At 38.2% G+C, this 17775-nt stretch overlaps 1 protein-coding gene across 17 annotated transcripts in view; it reads right to left on the bottom strand.

The window, feature by feature from the left end:
- UBE2U (ubiquitin conjugating enzyme E2 U) overlaps window positions 1–17775 on the bottom strand; it is a 59506-nt gene that overhangs the window by 35254 nt on the left and 6477 nt on the right. For 14 of the 17 annotated variants that reach the window (XR_016018640.1, XR_016018639.1, XM_088791171.1 and 11 more), the window contains 2 exons: window positions 13261–13381; window positions 6178–6229 (listed from right to left, as the gene is read on the bottom strand). Coding sequence is in view for 15 of the 17 variants with exons in the window: in XM_088791171.1 (XP_088647297.1) it covers window positions 6178–6229; window positions 13261–13381 (173 nt within the window). In the remaining 2 variants the exon portion in view is untranslated. The remainder of the gene's footprint in view (window positions 1–6177; window positions 6230–13260; window positions 13382–17775) is intronic. The other 3 variants (XM_088791172.1, XM_088791175.1, XM_088791178.1) reach the window with 1 other exon arrangement.

The following is a 17775-nucleotide window of genomic DNA, read 5'->3' as shown; positions in this document are numbered from 1 at the left end:
TCCATCACATGAAACTTCCTGATGATCCTGAGTGTACCATATTATTACATTTCTGCACCTGTGCAAGCAGTTCTATCTAGAAAATTCTGCCCTTTGGTGCCCGTCAAACTCTTACTTATCAAGGTCCCGGTCCATTAAAATATTGTGTATATGGAGGTTGTTACAGTAGACAACCTCCCCAATACGAGTCACTAGTCCGTTCTTCCCCCATTGTGCATATGCTAGTCCATCTGATGGGACAGACCCCCCACCTCTGGCTCTAAGTCAGGGCATGATGGGTTTAGGAATGTCTGAGAATGGTAACTAGTTTAGGGATAGGAACTTGACCTAAAAAGATCCAGAGTGAAATTTTTTCTAGCTTTCTAGTATATCTTGATATCTGGGAGGGTCAATCCTCTTTGTTCAACATTGCCTTGTTATTTTAAATCCTTTGCATTCCTAGACATATTTTAGAACCATCTTGTTAATTTTCAGAAAAAAAAAAACAAAAAACGATTGAGATTTTGATTGAGATTGAATGGAATCTATAGATAAATTCGGGAAGAATTGGTATTATAATAATATCTTTCCCGGTCACAAACATTGTATGAGTATATCTCTATTTCTTAAGGTTTTTAAAAATTTGCCCCAGATATATTTTGTGGTTTTCAGTATAGATGTCTTATTCATTTTTGTCAAATTTTAGTGCTGTTCTAATGGTATATTTTAAATTTCACTTTCTATGTGCTGATTGCTAGTATATAAAAACATAGTTGATTTTCTAATGTTCATTTTGTATCCAAGGTCATTGCTAAGTTCACCTATTTTCAAGCTTTGTATATTCATTCAGATTTTACTATATAAATAATCCTGCTACCTGTGAATAATGAAGGTTTACTTCAGTCTTTCCAAACTTTATAACTTTTATTTCTTTTCCTTACCTCATTGCACTGGCTAGGACCTCCAGTCCAATGATAAATAGAAGTAGTGATAACAGACATACTTGTTTTGTTCCTAAACTCAAAACAAAAGCATTTAACATCTCACATTTATGTATGAGGTTGGCTGATGGGTTGTTGTAGATTCCTGTCTCATTGGAATAAGGAAATTCTCTTCCATTCCTAGTTTGCTGGGAATTGTTTTCATGAATGGATGTTAAATGTTAGCGAATAACTTTTCTGGATTCTTTGAGATAATTTTATGGGTCTCCCCCACTTTATTTGATTAACTTGGTGAGTTACACTGATTGATTTTCAAATTTTAAACCAACCTGACTTTCCTGAAATCAAACCCTCTTAATCATGATGTATTATTCCTTTTTATGTATCAGTGGATTCAATTTACTAATATTTTGATTAGATTTATGCATCTGTGTTTATGTGCAGTATAGGCCTATAATTTTTCTTTCTTGAAATAATCTTCTTAGATTTTAGAATCAGAGTTTGAAAGTTTGGAAGTATACCCATTTTCTCTATTCACTGAAAAACGTTTTAATACCATCTTTCAAAAACATGTTTTAAATATTGAAATAACTTCAGATTTATAAAAGAGTTGTAAAGATAGTTGACTACCTTTTAAAAATTAACTTAAAGTATAATTTGCATTCAATAAAATGCACACATTTTAAGTGTACAGATTGATGAGTTTTGAAAAAAAATGACAACTATATAACCATAAGCCCAAACAAGATTACATATTTTCGTTACTCTAGAAAGTTCCCTACTATATCCCTTGCCAGCCAATCACCTGTGACACTGTGGGCAATCACTGACCTGATTTCTATCACTACAGATTTGTTTTGCCTGTCTCAGAACTTCATATACACCCAATCAGACAGTGTGCACTGCTTTGGTTATTCTGTTGTTTTTTTCACTCAACAATGCCTGCATTACTATTCCATGCTGCTGCATGTATCAACAGTTCACTCATATTTATTGCAGAGAGTATTCAATTTATTTATACATTTAACTGTTCATGGGCATTTTAGTTGTTTCCAGTTTAGGATATTATGAACAAAGCTCATGTGAACATTTGGGTACAAACTTTTTTTGTAATACATATTCTCATTTCTAAATACTTAGGAGTGGAATTACTGGATCACAGGGCAGGTGAATGTTTGACGTGAGGAGAAACTGCTAAACTGTGTTTGAAGCTGGCTGTGGGCAGGTCAGATGGTGCAACAATGTGTACAGTGATGTAGGAGAGCTCTGGTGACCTGCATCCTCTCTAACCAGTGGGGCTGTTAGTGCTACAAAGTGGGGTGCTCTCCCAATCTCCTCCATTTCAGTAAATGGCAGCAGTACCCAAATCTAGTAATAATCCTTGAGCCCACTTTCTCTCATACCCTACATCTTATCAAAACAAGCCTTAAATCCATCTACTTTTCTCCCTCTCCATGGATCTAAGCCCTCAACCGCAGGCCCAACCACCATCATTTCTCCCCTGGTCTATTAAAATAACCTAATAACTCTTCTTGTTTCCCTCTTAGGTTCTTCACAATCCCCCCTGTGCCCGTCCCCCCCACACACAGCAGTTAAAACAGTCCTTTTAAGAAGTAAATCTGATTGTGTCTTTCCCCTTCTTAAAAGCTGTTCAACTGTGTCCCAATTCCCACTGCAAGGCTAAAAACATGGAAATTCCTTACCTGGTTCCTAAAGCCCTAAGTTATCTGACCCTGCCTGCTTCGCTTACCTCATGGCCTACCCCTCTGCTCTTTCCCCTTGCTGTGTTCCAGCTATCCAGTGTTTTCTTTCTGATCCTCTAACATACCGTGCTCGTACGCAATTTAGGGTCTGTGCACTCACTAGTTAGTCCCTCTGCCTAGAATCTCAGCGTACCTGTAAGTGGTCACTCTCCCAATTTTTCACTCCCTTTTTTTTTCTTTCAATTTCAAAAACCTTGTGTTTTCAGGATAACATCATCTATAAGTTTAGAAGTTTATCTCATCATGGTTCTCGAGTCCCTTCTGACTAAAGTTATAGTTTAACCATCCTCCCAGACCCCAAATTCTTCAGTGCTGCCGTCAGTGCTGGCTCCTCCTGTTGTCACCTGGTTAACTTGCTGCCTGTCAGGTGACAGATTCACTGTGCCAGACAAAGCATCCAAGGGAAAAGCTTCCTTCCCAGAACAGGGGTTCCCCTTCTTCTGTGCTGACTCAGTAGCAAACATTGTGCCTAGCTCTGACCACCTGACTGAGCAATGGCCACTGTCAACACTTTGGTGTCGATATTCTGGTATCTTCCTTCTAGGCCAAGCTCCCACCCTCACTGCTCCTGCCTGAGACAGACCCTCCCGCTGCTGCTGGCTGGCCCTCACCTGAGGGTTGGGAGGATGGACAGGTCAGTGCGCTTGCTGCCAGATCCCACTTAATCACTCTGTCCCGTGGCCCAGGCCTCCTAAGTCTGAGCTTCTCACACTTGCAGGCACGGCGCCTTCGATGGAACATTTTCTCAAGTTCTGGGACAGGGCCCCGATCTGAGGATTCCCTCTTCAATGTGCTCTTTTAAACGATTTCAGTCTCTTGGGAATCTTTTACTGCCATTAATACACTGAGGGGATCCTTGTTTTGGAGTATAGCTATGTATTCATTAGTGTTCTTTTTCTATATCGAAAAGAGAATTTCTAGGATTTGGTGCAGGAAGGCAAACAACTGTATACGCTGAGATTACATGTGAAACCAGAAGCCCAATAATAGCTAATGATTGCTAATCCTTAATCAGGTGTTGGTATATGTGCTTTATACGAATATGTATTAAATTATCTAATCTTCACAGCAATCCTATAAGATTGATACTGTTACTATTACCACTTTACATATAAAGAAACGGAGACAGAGAACTTAACTAACTTGCCTTAGTTTCCCAGTTAGTAAATGAAGGAAATGGGGTTCTTTCACTTGCCGTGCTAGACTGCCCCTATATGTGTGTGTGTGTGTGTGTGTAAGAAATAATATCATATGTAATATTTTATAACCCACTCTTTTCACCTACTTTTAATGTTAGTTCAGTATAGGTCTGCAGAATCATGTCCACAATCCACATTTATATACATGTTGGTCATTATATGGCCAAACCAAAATGTGTTTATTTAATCAGTTCATTTTGTTATGTTTTCTGTTTTCAATTTTTTATTTTAAACAATTATATGATTAACATTCTTATCTTTGTCTTATTCTCAACATTCTTATCTATCTTTATGCACTTGTTCAATTATATCCTTAAAGATAAATTTCTGGTAGTGGAATGACTGTGTCAAAGCCATGCACTTGTTTTAGAACTTTTAATATTGATGCAAATGCTATGCTCTTTTTTATCTACCTCAAGTTTTGTCTTGTGCCTGACCCTTTAAATGATTTAGCCACCTCCCATCCCATGAACATATATGCATATTTAGTATTCTGACTTTCTGTGTCTCATTCTCCTCTCTTCTCTAGCAACTGATCCTCTCTTCCTTACCGTTTGGTTTTGCCTCTCAGCTCCCGATACATTTCGGTTGCCTCTGGCATTTGTGATTTATTTTCACTTTTTATTCTAGACATCGAAATACCTTCCTTTGGGTCAGGCTGCGGGAAATATGTCTTCTCATATCTCCATGCTTTTGATGAGCTATTCCGTCTGCCTGGCATGTCCTCCTCTTGTTTGCAGGTGAATTCCTATTCTACCTTTAGAAATCACTTGAGACGTTACCTCCTCCTGGAAGCTGGCCTTTATATGCCTCACCCCACCTCCAAGCTTTACTAACATATTTCTTCCTCTATTCTCCCCAGCATCTTGGTCTTCTCTCTATAATAGCACTTCTTATAGTATAGGTATTAAAGTAATACAACAATTCAGAGGCGTGGCCCAGGGAAATATTGGACTGCACTTAACAGAGCTGGTGCCAGTGATAGATGACTTTGTGAAAAAGTGAAGGACTCCAAAGGAGGCCTAGAAAAAAGAAAAGCCACAGGGGAAGACGTTTCTGCTCAATACTGGACTCATTCTAAACATGATTCCATGTGACCTTAGCATGTCCCCCTTAGCCATCATCCTGATATTTGCCCTGTGGCTTTCCAATTACATCCTTTGGGAGCAGATGCTCCCTATATTGTCCTGTGGGACCAATAGTCAGGCACATGTTGTGCACTGTCGCCTATTCAAAGGAGAGTTTCCAATTTTAGAATATACATCTCATGAGATCACGTATGACTCAGGTGTGTATTCCCAACACTGGAATACAGTGCCTGGTGCAGAGCATATGCTCGGTGAGTGCATTTTCAATAAATGAATAAGTAGATGCTCTCCCAGAGGCTGCGCCATATCCTCAAGTGGTACCTTACAGCCCATGGGCAAACCTCCCAGGTGACAAGCACAAGCCTAAATCATCTGCAATTGCTGAACATCAGCTGGATTCCCTTGACTATATCCTTTCTACCCAGTTGACGGGACTTTGCCTATGTTTTGCTATGTCTTCTCTCCACATTGATAAGTTTAAAGGGCAGCAATGTCCTCTACTGAACCCCAGCCTAGTGAACTATTCACTCGATCATGCTTATCTTCCTTCAATTTTCTAACACTATTACAAACAGAAACCATTTAAGTTAACTAATTTTACTCATCTTTTAGGGCCAGTCAAGGAAACCTGAGCTGAAGCAAGCATTATTTTAACACTAGTTAATTGACTGTTTTCTATACCTGATTGATTGTCTAATTAAGGCTGTGGAAATACTCAAGAAACTAATGCTGCGGATTCCACATATGAGCATATTGATCTATACCTTGTTTGTGTGTTCAAGGCTGAATTGATGCCATATTGTCAGGTTGTCTCCCCGAAGGTACAATGGCTTCAGCCCTAATTCTCACCATTTCCCTCTAGAATCTTATCTTTTCCTAAGTTGCTTGGATTTTTGCAGTCTAAAATGATTTGTGCTCATTATGTTGACAACACAATTTTCCTTTTCAACAATAAAAAATAAAAATTAAAAGAATAGGCAAGGTCATATAATTACATTCAATATTAATTCAATAGTCTAGAAAGAATTAAATAATTTTCTACATTCTTTTTAGAAACATTTTTAAAAGGTAGTCTAAGAGGAAAGATATCTACTTCCTTTTCTGAGTTAAAAAAATAAAAATTCAATTATGAGAAAAAATATAAAGTTTAAATCAATAGTCCCTTTAATAAATAAATTGACATAGAATTTTATAAAGAAAAACTTACCTGACAGATTTATGTGAGTCTTCAGGTGACTTAGAGCTGTCATCTTTCACTACTAAAAAAAATAAAACAAAACAAAAAAAAAACGGATTCGTTTACTTGGAAGATTGAATACATGGATTTATGTACACTCTTTCCAAAGCCTCAATAAAATGGTAATAAAGGAAGAGAAGTAAGGTATAAAACCTTGAGGAGAGCAAAAGAAAGATGACAGGAAAAAATTTCAAGATGGAAAGCAGATGTCAAGTGGTAACTGTCTTAGCAGGCCATGGACATTTGAAACCTAACTATATGATGAGAGTAGGTCAGCACAAAGTAAGTAGATTTATACTTCAGAACTTGAGAAACAATTCAGGAATTGGAGGTGCCAGATACCTCTGAAAGGTGAGAGATACAGCACATTCACTCAAGACTTATACCCTCATCCTATGCAAGCAGATGATCGCCACTACCCAGGCAGAAGGAAGGATGTTTCATCTCTGAAGAAACTGAATTAGAGGGACTCAAGACCTGAGGAGACTAGGCAGAAAGCAGCACAAGAGTACGGTAAGGGACTAAAAGCAGGGAATAAGTCCAATAAATCATATTGCACAGGTAAGATTCCTACTCTCTCCCCTTGTCGAGCTCTCACAGTGTAAGCAGCTAGCATCTCTTTCCAGGCACAAAACTAGAGACTTCATCTCAGGGGAAATAGGCAAGCCTAATTAATGGTAGGCCCAGGTCTTCACTAAGTACACTATAATGAAATAAAACCATCAACAACCCCAGTCTGAATTCAAATATTTCCAATTGTTTTAATGATTGATGGCCATTCATCATACATTCATCATATGAATAGTCAGTGATCACTAGACATTTAAGTAAAGTCAATATCATGAAACTTTACCATCAGAACAAATAGGGAGAAAAAAGGAAATAGAAACATACTTTTCTGGAAATCTTCCAGAATATAGGAAAAGAAAAAAAAGAGATGGATAATAGGAGAAAATAGATTTTTAAAAATGAAAGGATCAGATGACTAGATCCCACATCCAAAATATTTAAATATTCAAAAGAGAGAACAGATAAAATGAAGGGGGAAATATGAAAGAAATCACATAAAAAACAATTTCCAGAACTAAAGGATTAGAGCTTCTTAAATGAGATTTAAACAGCCTATCAAATGTCCTACATGATGAATGGGGAGGAAAACCAACAACAAGAAACTTTATCAAGAAATTTCAAATCACTGGGAATAAAGAGAAGATTTTTAAAGCTTCCAGAAATAAAATATATCACATGTGAGAACTGGACCTCTGAAGGAAATCTAGCTTTTCAAGAGCAACACTAGAAACAAGAAGGCCACAGGGTCTTCAAAATTCTGAAAGAAAATTATTTCCAAACTAAAATTTAACCGAACTGTGATCATATGAGAGGGGAATAAATACATTTTTAGGCTTGCAAAGTCAGAAAATATTTAGCACCCATGGACTAGGAAGCTCTTAGAAGATATGCTCCAAAAAAATTCAGGAGCAAACCCAGCAAGAGGAAAAGAAGGGATCAGGCCGGAGTTCCAATCCAAGAGGCAGGCAAAGGGGTCATCTCAGGATACCAGTGAGAGAACTGCCAGTTAGAACTGGAGGAGGAGGATGGAGCCCACAGGAAAGAAGTCTCCACAGTAGGGGGTGAGGGGTAGGGGTGTTGGGGGGCCACTGAATGCCTAGGAGTTGTTTTACAGCTTTGTCAGAAAGTTTAGGGGAAGAATAGAGGCTAGATATATAGAAACAAACAAGAGAATGAAAAATTGGGCCATTTACACAAGAAAAAGGAAAGCAATCATGCATGGCTCATCTGTGACAAATATGTATTAAGTAATACTAATGTAACCAAGTATATTAGGAGAAAAGGGGAGAGAAAATAGGGAAGGAAATGGCAGTATAAGAGCTACATCTTTATATGTCAGAAGAAGCCTATAAGTAATATTCCAAACTGAAAACCCCAGGAATATTAGTACAGACTAAACTTAGAAACATAGTGGCAAATTCCCAAAGAAACAGCTATGTGTTGAAAGCTGTTGGTATGTTGTGGGGGTGGGGGTAGCACTACGTGATGACAGGTGTAGGCTTCCGAGGTCTGCTATATTTCATTAAACACTGATTTGTGTTATTTGTCATTTAAAGCTATGGACATATACTTCTTTGATAGAAAAGAAACACTTAACATTTTTAGTTAAAACAAGCAACTTAGAGACTTTGCTAAAATGTTACTGGACTATGTTACTGGTGCAATGAAATACAAACAGGAAAAAAGAGGTTTGTAGCTCCAGCAAAGAATTCACACACCATCTTGTGGCACTCAGGTTTTCCATCTCTCCTGACCTCTGTAAATAACAGGATAACAGTACCAGTGCTCTAATCACCACCAACAAAATAGGGTCTGAATGATGGCGCGAAAGCTTGTGTTCAACAAGTAAGCTATGCTACTGGACTAAACTTCTTTCTCCTCTGATATCCAGAAAGTGTTTTGTCAGGGAAAGGGATATTCCTACACCTAACAACAACAACAACAAAATACTCCCTCTAAAAAGAAAAGAAACTAAAACTTGAAATCCAATGAGATGTCACCTGCTTTAATTGTAGAAATAATTTTCTTTAAAATTGTTCTATTGTTATGAGGATTAAAAAAAACAAAACAAAACAGTGAACACATTGGGAGCTTGAAGTGAAGAAGAATCAAATGCTTATCACATCCTCCTAACCATAGAATGAGATGGATTTGCACAATTACCAGATTTTTAAAAAGTGTATAATGTAAGTTAGTATTATAATCTCCCTAATGTTTCTATAATTCTTCTGTACTCTTATATCATGACTCTGTCATAATACCTGTCAATTATTATAGTTTATTTAGACAAGCATCTGAAACTTATTAGCATGACCCTTCTTTATTTAACAAAACTACAGGAATACACCTGGATAAGAGAAAAATTATTACCTCAAACTTGGCTACCATTACCAGTTTTACTATTTTTATACAAGAGTATAAAATATTTTCTATCAACCAATTTTTTAAATTATATGAACACTACATTTTAAAATATCAAAATAAACATGATAAGCAAAAGATAAATATTATTTGACCATATAAACACAGAGAAATAAGAATTTGCTAAGACACACTGGGAGGAAAAAAGAAGAGGGATTTATGAGTGTATGTTAAACCACTTTGTAACAAATTAGAAAAGTAGCGATACTCAAAATCTAGCAGTCAAAACAGTTGTTATACACTGTCTCCTTCCAGACCTTTCTACCTCCCTCCCCCAAGTTTCATGAACGAACTAAAGTAGAACTTGGAAGGTACTTGAAAAATCCCATGGTCCAACTCTGGACACTGAGCAAGAGGCTCTCTGACAACATCTCTGAAAAAAAGTCATGAAACTCTGCTAAATGAACACTAGTTATAAAAGCATACCTTTACTGCCTGCCATTGTGGCCTTGCCCACACTTAAGTAACTTCAGTGGTTAGAAAATTCTTCCTCATGTTTGGCCAGCTGGGACCTGGATGGACTTTATCACTGGGGATGCTGAGCTGTAGTGGCTGGCATTTGCTTCTAGGAAAGATCAGTTAGGCACCGACCTGACTATATAATTTATTGTCCAAACTGGAACATGGAGTGAAGGGGATACTAGAAATAATTGCGTCAGGATTGGCCCAGGTAGTCTGGTGTATGTGAGTGCCCTAATTATAAGGTCCAATCCCGAGAGAGACTGTCAGGATATGGGAAAGTCATTGGGACCTCCACCAATTGGGTATAAGCTCAGAGCTTGGTGCGGTCTTGTCCATATGCCAAGGCTGTTCATGTGAGGCAAACAGCATGTCAGAGAAAGGTTAGGGAATGAGAGGTATTTGCATATCTGCATACCAAACACCAGGCTTAAGCTCAGGACAACAAATTAATTCCAGACCACTGATTATGAGGAAAACGTCCCCAGTGTATTCCAGGTATGTTCTGGCACAAGGCAGGGCCCAGCCGGCATGTTCTGGTCTTCAGTTGCTACAACCTAGCAGGCTTGGGGAAGGCACCACTGACGCATTGCTTCAATAATAGTCTTACTTTAGTTTTTCTGGAGCAATGGAAAAGGAAGTTTCCCTTTTCTATAGGAAATCCCTTCAAAGATTTGAAAACAGCTTTTACAACTGCCATTTATCTTTTCTTCCGTTAGCTGAACATACACGGTTTCTGCAGCCGTGGGAAATGTGATGCTCCAGATTGAACATGCTGATATTCCAGATGAGGGCCCACCGCACCAGAGAGGGGTAACATTATCATCTAATCTAACACATGCTTAAGAGAAGGGCACCTTCTATTTTTGGTTCCCATTAAGCTCGTGGTCAAATAGCTCCTCGAGAATTTTTTCGTAGAAGAGAGTTCTGCTATCAAGTCAGGTCTCTTTCATTCTGTACTTGGCAATTGTAAGTCTTTGCTCCCAAATGAATTACTTCATGCTCTTCCCATTAAAGCTGGAAGCACAGGGGAAGCAGGAATGCCCAGGTTGGAGCTGTGGCTCTGCAGCTTGTCCTCTGTGGCCTTGAGCATCCTTATGGATGCTTGGCTTCCTTACTGAGGAAGAGGGGAATCAGATGAGTAAATGTATGTGAAAGCATGTTGTAAACTATGAGGTGACATCAGGATCTCAGTTTATGTGTATTATTTCATTCATTCATTCTACACATTGTTATTTAATACGTACAACCAGACATCGTAGTGGGTACTGAGGATTAGCTCTAGCCTATAATTAATGCCTACAGAGATGATACAATTAGCTGCCTCTTGAGTTTCTTTTTCTTTTTATTGGGGAATATTGGGGAACAGTGTGTTTCTCCAGGGCCCATCAGCTCCAAGTCAAATCATTGTCCTTCAATCTAGTTGTGGAGGGAGCAGCTCAGCTCCAAATTCAGTTGCCATTTCCCACCTTTAGTTGCAGAGGGGTGCAGCCCATATCCCATGGGGGAATTGAACTGGCAACCCTGTTGTTCAGAGCTCGTGCTCTAACCAACTCAGCCATCCAGCTGCCCCTTTGAGTTTCTCATTTATACAATTAACTATCTGTTCCAGTTTTGTGTTATCTAAAAATGTGTTGAGAATTTTTTTCTATGCATTTTCTAGATCTCTTCATTAACATATTAAATATATATGAGAGACGATTCTTGCAGCGTTCTAGTAGAGACCCTTTTTCAAGTTGTCACAGGTAATTCATTCTGATTGGATGCAGTTTTTCACAGAAATCCACACAGTGCTATCCTACCATGGAATTTAGTGAACGAGTTTTCTGAACTTCATTTCTCACCCACAGCAGCTGCCTCTGCTGCATCACAGCATTCTCTCCCTACGAAACTGCAGAAAATCATTCTCTTCATAGTACCCTAGGCTAGCACTCCCAGTCCAGCTGAGAGGGCAAACAAGTTGATAACTATTTACTGTCTTGGATTTATACATATTTCATCAACCTAACTAGAGAATGTAGCAAACACCTGCCGAAGTATTATTTGCTGTTTTGCTCATTTGCTGGGTGACTGGCAATTTGGGCAGCCTTTCTAGGTGGTTTGATGGCAGAGATGGAGAAGTGAAAGGAGTGATGGATTATGTCTAGTGACAGGAGGACACAAGAAAGAGCCAATTTTTCTTCAGTTTTCTTCTCATCCTTTATCTATGCAGGGCACAAGCAACAGCTATTGCACAGAATCATTTATTGGAAAAACTTCCTTAAAACCAGTTTAAAACCAGTTTTTAAATTTCCATTTACCAGAATATGCACAGAGCTTTGGTATAGAGTCTTTCTCTAATGACAGCACTGGAGGGCTCAAAAAGGTTAAGTGATATGTATCATTCATTCATTCAGTCAGTCAGTCAGTCATTCATTCCACAAATAACCATTGAGTGCAGAGGATACAGCCCAGATGTTACAGTATCCTGCTAGGTCAGAAATGTGGTCAGAGTGAAGCAATGTGATTCCTCTGTGTACAAACCAGCCTCAAAACTGTTAGGGAATATTTAAGGAACTCCATAGAAATCATGCCGTGTGTAAGGATACTGAAAAAGATGCCTGATCAATACTGCTTCATTGCATCAGACCCTGAAGCCCCGTGGAGGAGCAGTTGAACTTGGTCACAATTGTACAGACCTAGCCAATGGACTGGCAGCTTCTAGAAGAGGACTGGACATAGAGACAGCGGACAGCTGACAGATACAGCACGTGACGGATCAGTTTGATAGAGTGAGTCCTGCTGATTGAAGAGGTAATGATACCAGCTACTCTGCCAGGTTGCTGTGCACTGCTGGGAGAGGTGGGACAGGACAGAAAGGAAAGAACGATGTCACTAGGGGCCCATCCGTCACTTGTGGCAAACCTGCTGTGCAAAAGGAACCCACAGCATTTCTCTACTAACTATAGAAAGAGCACAGGATCAATGGAGGAGATGGAGTTAAGAGTCATGAGGGGTCGCTGGCAGGATGAAAGTGAGCAAACCAAGGGAATCAGAAAAACACTGGTCAATAGAGTAGAAAGACTGAAGAGCCTCAGGTGCCATTTCCACGTGGACTTAGAAGGAATACGTGGCGGGGGGAGGGGAAGGGACTCTCCAGAAAAAAAAAAAATGCTGAACATTTTGCTAATCAAGACGAAAGGAGTCCATACCCCTGAAACTAACAATAATAATTTTAAAATTATATTGAAATAAAAAAAAGAGGAAAAGAGTCCCAGATCAGTAAGATCTGGGTACTGCAAATGAAATCTAGGAAGTATCCATTATAGATCAAAGAGTTAAAATGAGATGCTATATCTTTATGATGGGTAGACTAGTTTCAATGGGCACCATCCATCTATATGACCATCAAATTTAAAGATACTAAGCTTACCATCTTTGACAATATTTTTAAAAGGACCTGATTGGTTTGACAGAGGTCCAACAGGACAGATCTTAGTACAATTTCATTACTAAACATGGATACAGAAAATATTCCCTTATACAAATTATTTGCTAGATCCCTTATTTTCTATAAATGTGTAATTAATACTGGGCAAATAACAATAAGTAGGTACTTCTTACATTGTAATGACTCGTGGAAAAGTCTTCGAACGATTAGTTTGTACTTAGTTTCATCTTCAGTCAGCATTCGGGCTGCTTCCAAATTCACTGGATTGTTTAGCACTGGATTAGAAAGCATAACCTAGGTAAAAAAATATGGTTTTTTTAAGTAAATTTGTTTCTTAGTGCGAAAAAGACAACCCAATACATACAACATTTGAAAAGCATTTATTAAATGCCTACAGTGGGACTACCTGGAGATAGATACAAACACAAATAAGACATGGTCCCTACTCTCAAGAAACTCTTCATCTATCTTGGTTTTATACTGTCCATTCATGAGCCAAACATTAGAATCAAAGAGAGTTACAAGTTCTGTCCTGTAACTTATCACATGAATTTAAATTGGATGTATGTGTAAAGGGAACTTAATATTATGAAACACTGAAACATTTCCATTAAAAAATAAAACCTGACATGAGACCATATTTAGATCACAGGTAAAACAAACACATAATGTATAAAGGCTTGTGTATACTTCAATATCCTTCTAGATCATCAAATGATTAATTTGGTACCTGTGGTGTTTTCTAGTACTGCTGTAACAAATTACCACTAATGTAGCAGCTTAAAACAATACAAATTTATTATCTCACATTTCTGCAGGTGGGAAATATGGAGTGGTGGTGCTGGTTTCCCTTATGCAGATATATCACAAGACTGAAATCAAGGTGTTGGCTGCCTGGGCTCTTAGGTTCTGGAAGAATCTGCTTCCAAGCTCATTCAGGTTGTTTGTTACCTGAATTCAGTCCCTTGTATTTGTAGGACTGAGGTCCCTGTTTCTTTGCTGGCTGTTAGCTGGGGGCTGCCCTCAGCTCCAAGAGGTCTCTTGCAGGTCCTTACACTTGAACCCCTATATCTCAGAGTGAGGAAACGTGAAAAATCCTTCTCATGATTGGAATCTCTCTGATGTCCCCTCCTGCCACATCCCTTCTCCTTCTTCCACTGCATTTCTCTGAGTGACTCGTCTGCCTTCCTCTTCTATTGTGAAGGACTCATGTGATTACTTTGCCCTCCCTCCCCCCTGCATAATTCAGAATAACCATCTGATTTTAACGTCAGCTGATTAGTAACTATAATTCCATCGGCAAAGTCCTTTCACACCAGTACCTAGATTAGTGTTTGATTGAATAACAAGAGGATGGGAGTGGTGCGGGGTATCTTTAAATTATGCCTATCACAACATACCAGGGGTGCCAAAAAAATGTATACACATGACTTTTTTCATATTTTTTTATAGGTATTAACCAAGTATTACAATTTGAACACAGTTTTTTCCTTTCTTGAAATGTGTATACATTTTTTTTGGCACCCTTTGTATGTACATCTGAACCAAAAAGGGAACCAACAGTAACCAAAATGTAATAGTTCTCCTAGACTACGATCTTGTTTATCTGGCACCTCAAAATTAGTATTAGCCCAAATTGCAAATATTGATTCAATAATTAGTATTTTGAATATTACATTATAACATGCAAGCTATGGAATAAAATATAGCCAAAATAATAACTAACGCACAGGATACCTAAGTGGAGATGCACGTCAAGGTGGTTAATTGTGACTTAAGACCCATGGAAATGATGGCGATCTTGCACTAATGAAAACAATAATCTGGTATCTGTTATGTCAAAATCAACAAGACTTTTCTGCTATTTGAGTTTTCCTATTAGGAAAACATTTGAGCTACATTTTCCAGGATATTATAATTGCTTAAATAAGGATTCAGTGCAGATTGCACTATACTTTTCAAAGTGGGTGGGAAGCAGATGAAACTTATCTTCAAGAGCAAGCTTTTAGTCTTTGGCTGGAAAGGTAATCTCACTGAGAGAGGCACACCTGGAAAAGTTTGTTCAACAGTTTTCCCACTGACACCATGCCCAAGACCTTTTCCTATCATGTGTACACAAGCTACTCAGTATACTTAATGATTTTTAAGAACTGGAATATAAGGAATATATTAAAATGTATAAATCAGACACCCTGCTAAAATAGTAGAAAATAAAAGTCCAACTTTTCAATTAGCCACGTGATAGTATGAAATAACATAGGAAGTTCTACAGAGGATAAGTACAAAAACTGAAGCATCAGTAAACAAAACGGCACTTAGGCACATTTTCTAATCTCCAATTAGTTAAAGCCAATGAATTTCGAATTCATTCTATGGATGGTTGTTGATAGCTGCCTTTGCATTATATATGAAGGTGTTCAAAAAAATTAAAATTATTAAAAATTTTGGAGGAGATGATTAGTAGTCTTAGACATTAAAATATTTTAAACACTACTTCAAGTTCACTCCCTTGAATAACAATGTGATAATTTTAAATGTGTCTCATCTGTTACTCAAAGGGAGGTAGTCAGAAATTATAGTCTACACTTGTAATGCCCATTATAGTAGGCTCTAGCCACAGGTGACAATTTCAATTTAAATTACTTAAAATTAAATAAAAGGAAAAATTGAGTTCCTCAGTGACACTAGCCACATTTCAAGTGCTCAGTAACCACATGTGACTACTGGCTACCATACTGGACAGTGCAGATGGTGGACAGTTTCATCACTGCAGAAAGTTCTATTCAGTGGCACTAACCTGGAAAGGACTATTAAATAGCCATTAAAATATTAACTGTAGTGGTATGGAAATTACTTGAGACGAAATGAAACCGGTTATATAGTTTATCCATATATACCATAATTGCAACGATGTACATATACAGGTTCATGCCTTCCTTCATTCATGTTACTTAGTGCCTACTAAAGGTCACCACTGTCCTGGGTAGGTACTGGGAAATCAAAGATGCATCAGACCTGTTTCCTGGCCTTGCAAAGCTTGTCGTCCAATAGGGGAAGACCAATAAGGAAACAGTATGTGCATTACAGCACTACAGAGCTCTGATAGAAATGCGCTTAGTTAGGGGAGTGTTCTCTGTGTGAGGGACATAAGAACGCCCTCGAAAACCAAAGCCCCCTGGGAAAGGAAATCAAGAAAGGCATTCCAGAGGAAGACTCATTTGACCTGACTTTTACCATGTGAGCAGTTGTTGGCCAGACAGACTGAGGGGGAGGGAAGGAGAAAATGGGTTGCCAGTTAGAGAACTGGACTGAACACTTTTTAAGGTCCAAGATTTGCTTGGCGTTGTAACTTTACAGTTAAGAACTCTGTAAATGTTTTTAAACCTGAATTAAGCCAAGCACCGTTAGTGAAGAAAAGCATGAAGGTATCATAGGAGTGGGATTTACGTCTCCTACACCTGTGAGAAGTAAATCATCTGTCAGGCAACAGAACTGGGCTTTGCCCTGCAGTGAACGTGGACCTGAAGGATTTTAAACATAAAAAAATCAGAGCAAAGATCAGAAAGAAATGCTAATAACAGTAGGATTAGGGTTTTCCTTTATAATTACTAGTGATTTTCTTTTCCTTTTCACCGTTTTAAAAATCTTCTGTAATGTGGGCATATTCGTTTAATAAATCTGTTTGAAAAATAAAAAGACAACTTTGTCATCTACTGGCTTTCCATGATATGTTTCCATGACAACACTTTGTTGTCACTTTGCATTACTGTTTAAAAGTAAGGACACTCATAACGTTAACTAGCTTTTGCTGAGCTATTTTCTTGGACCACATGTGGCTCTAAGTACTTTACTATGTATTAATTCATTTAATCCTTATACGTCATATAAGGTAGCTACAAGCAGCTCCCTTTTACTGATGAAGGAATTGAGGCATTGAGAAGTGAAGAAACTTTTCCAAAGATACAGAAGTGTTGAGTGGCAGAACCAGAATGTGGGGCTAAGCAATCTAATCTAAGAGCCCCAAATTTACCTTTCATTAAATCATCCTGCTATTCAGAATTTTCACCATTTCATTCTGGTTTGCCCTCACTCATTACATTTTGGGAATATTCAGTTTCTATTCTTAATGCAGGTGGAAAAGGTCGGTTAAAGGAATCCGAAAGATCAACCCCAGTTATCTGTAGATCACGCTCACTCACTTCCTTAAAGTTTTTGCTCAAATGTCTCTCCCAGAACATGGCCTGGCATCCGTAGATAGATGCTCAATACATATTTGTAGAATGAGTGAGTGAATGAATAACACATTAACTCTTAAAAAAAAGATTAAATTTTACTCAGTATACTAAGATGACTAAACAAAAAAACTATTATTTTAGTTAAACAATAAATTGGAGAAGTGGAACTTGTATGATAATTCTGCTACTGAAAAAAATCAATTAAGCCCGAATACTTTATTTCCAAGTATTCCAGACAATCAAAATTTAATAGTTTATCTTCATATATTATTAATAATGAGCAGGTTCATGTAAGACTCTCCCTGAGTGGATCAAGGTCCAATATCTGTAAGTGTTTAAAGCAAGTGCCATCGAAATCATTTGCTTTGGCACAGGATAAGACAGGAGGCTTGTTGAAAGTCAAGACCACCACCACACCGAGGCAGGCTTCTAAAGGCCAGGAAGTAAAGGGGG

The sequence above is a fragment of the Rhinolophus sinicus genome, chromosome 14 (assembly GCF_057876585.1).
Source record: "Rhinolophus sinicus isolate RSI-liver-muscle chromosome 14, RSI-T2T, whole genome shotgun sequence".
Classification (NCBI taxonomy): Eukaryota; Metazoa; Chordata; class Mammalia; order Chiroptera; family Rhinolophidae; genus Rhinolophus; species Rhinolophus sinicus.
The sequence above is the reverse complement of the archived record's forward strand: the minus strand, read 5'-3'. Positions and strand labels throughout refer to the sequence as shown.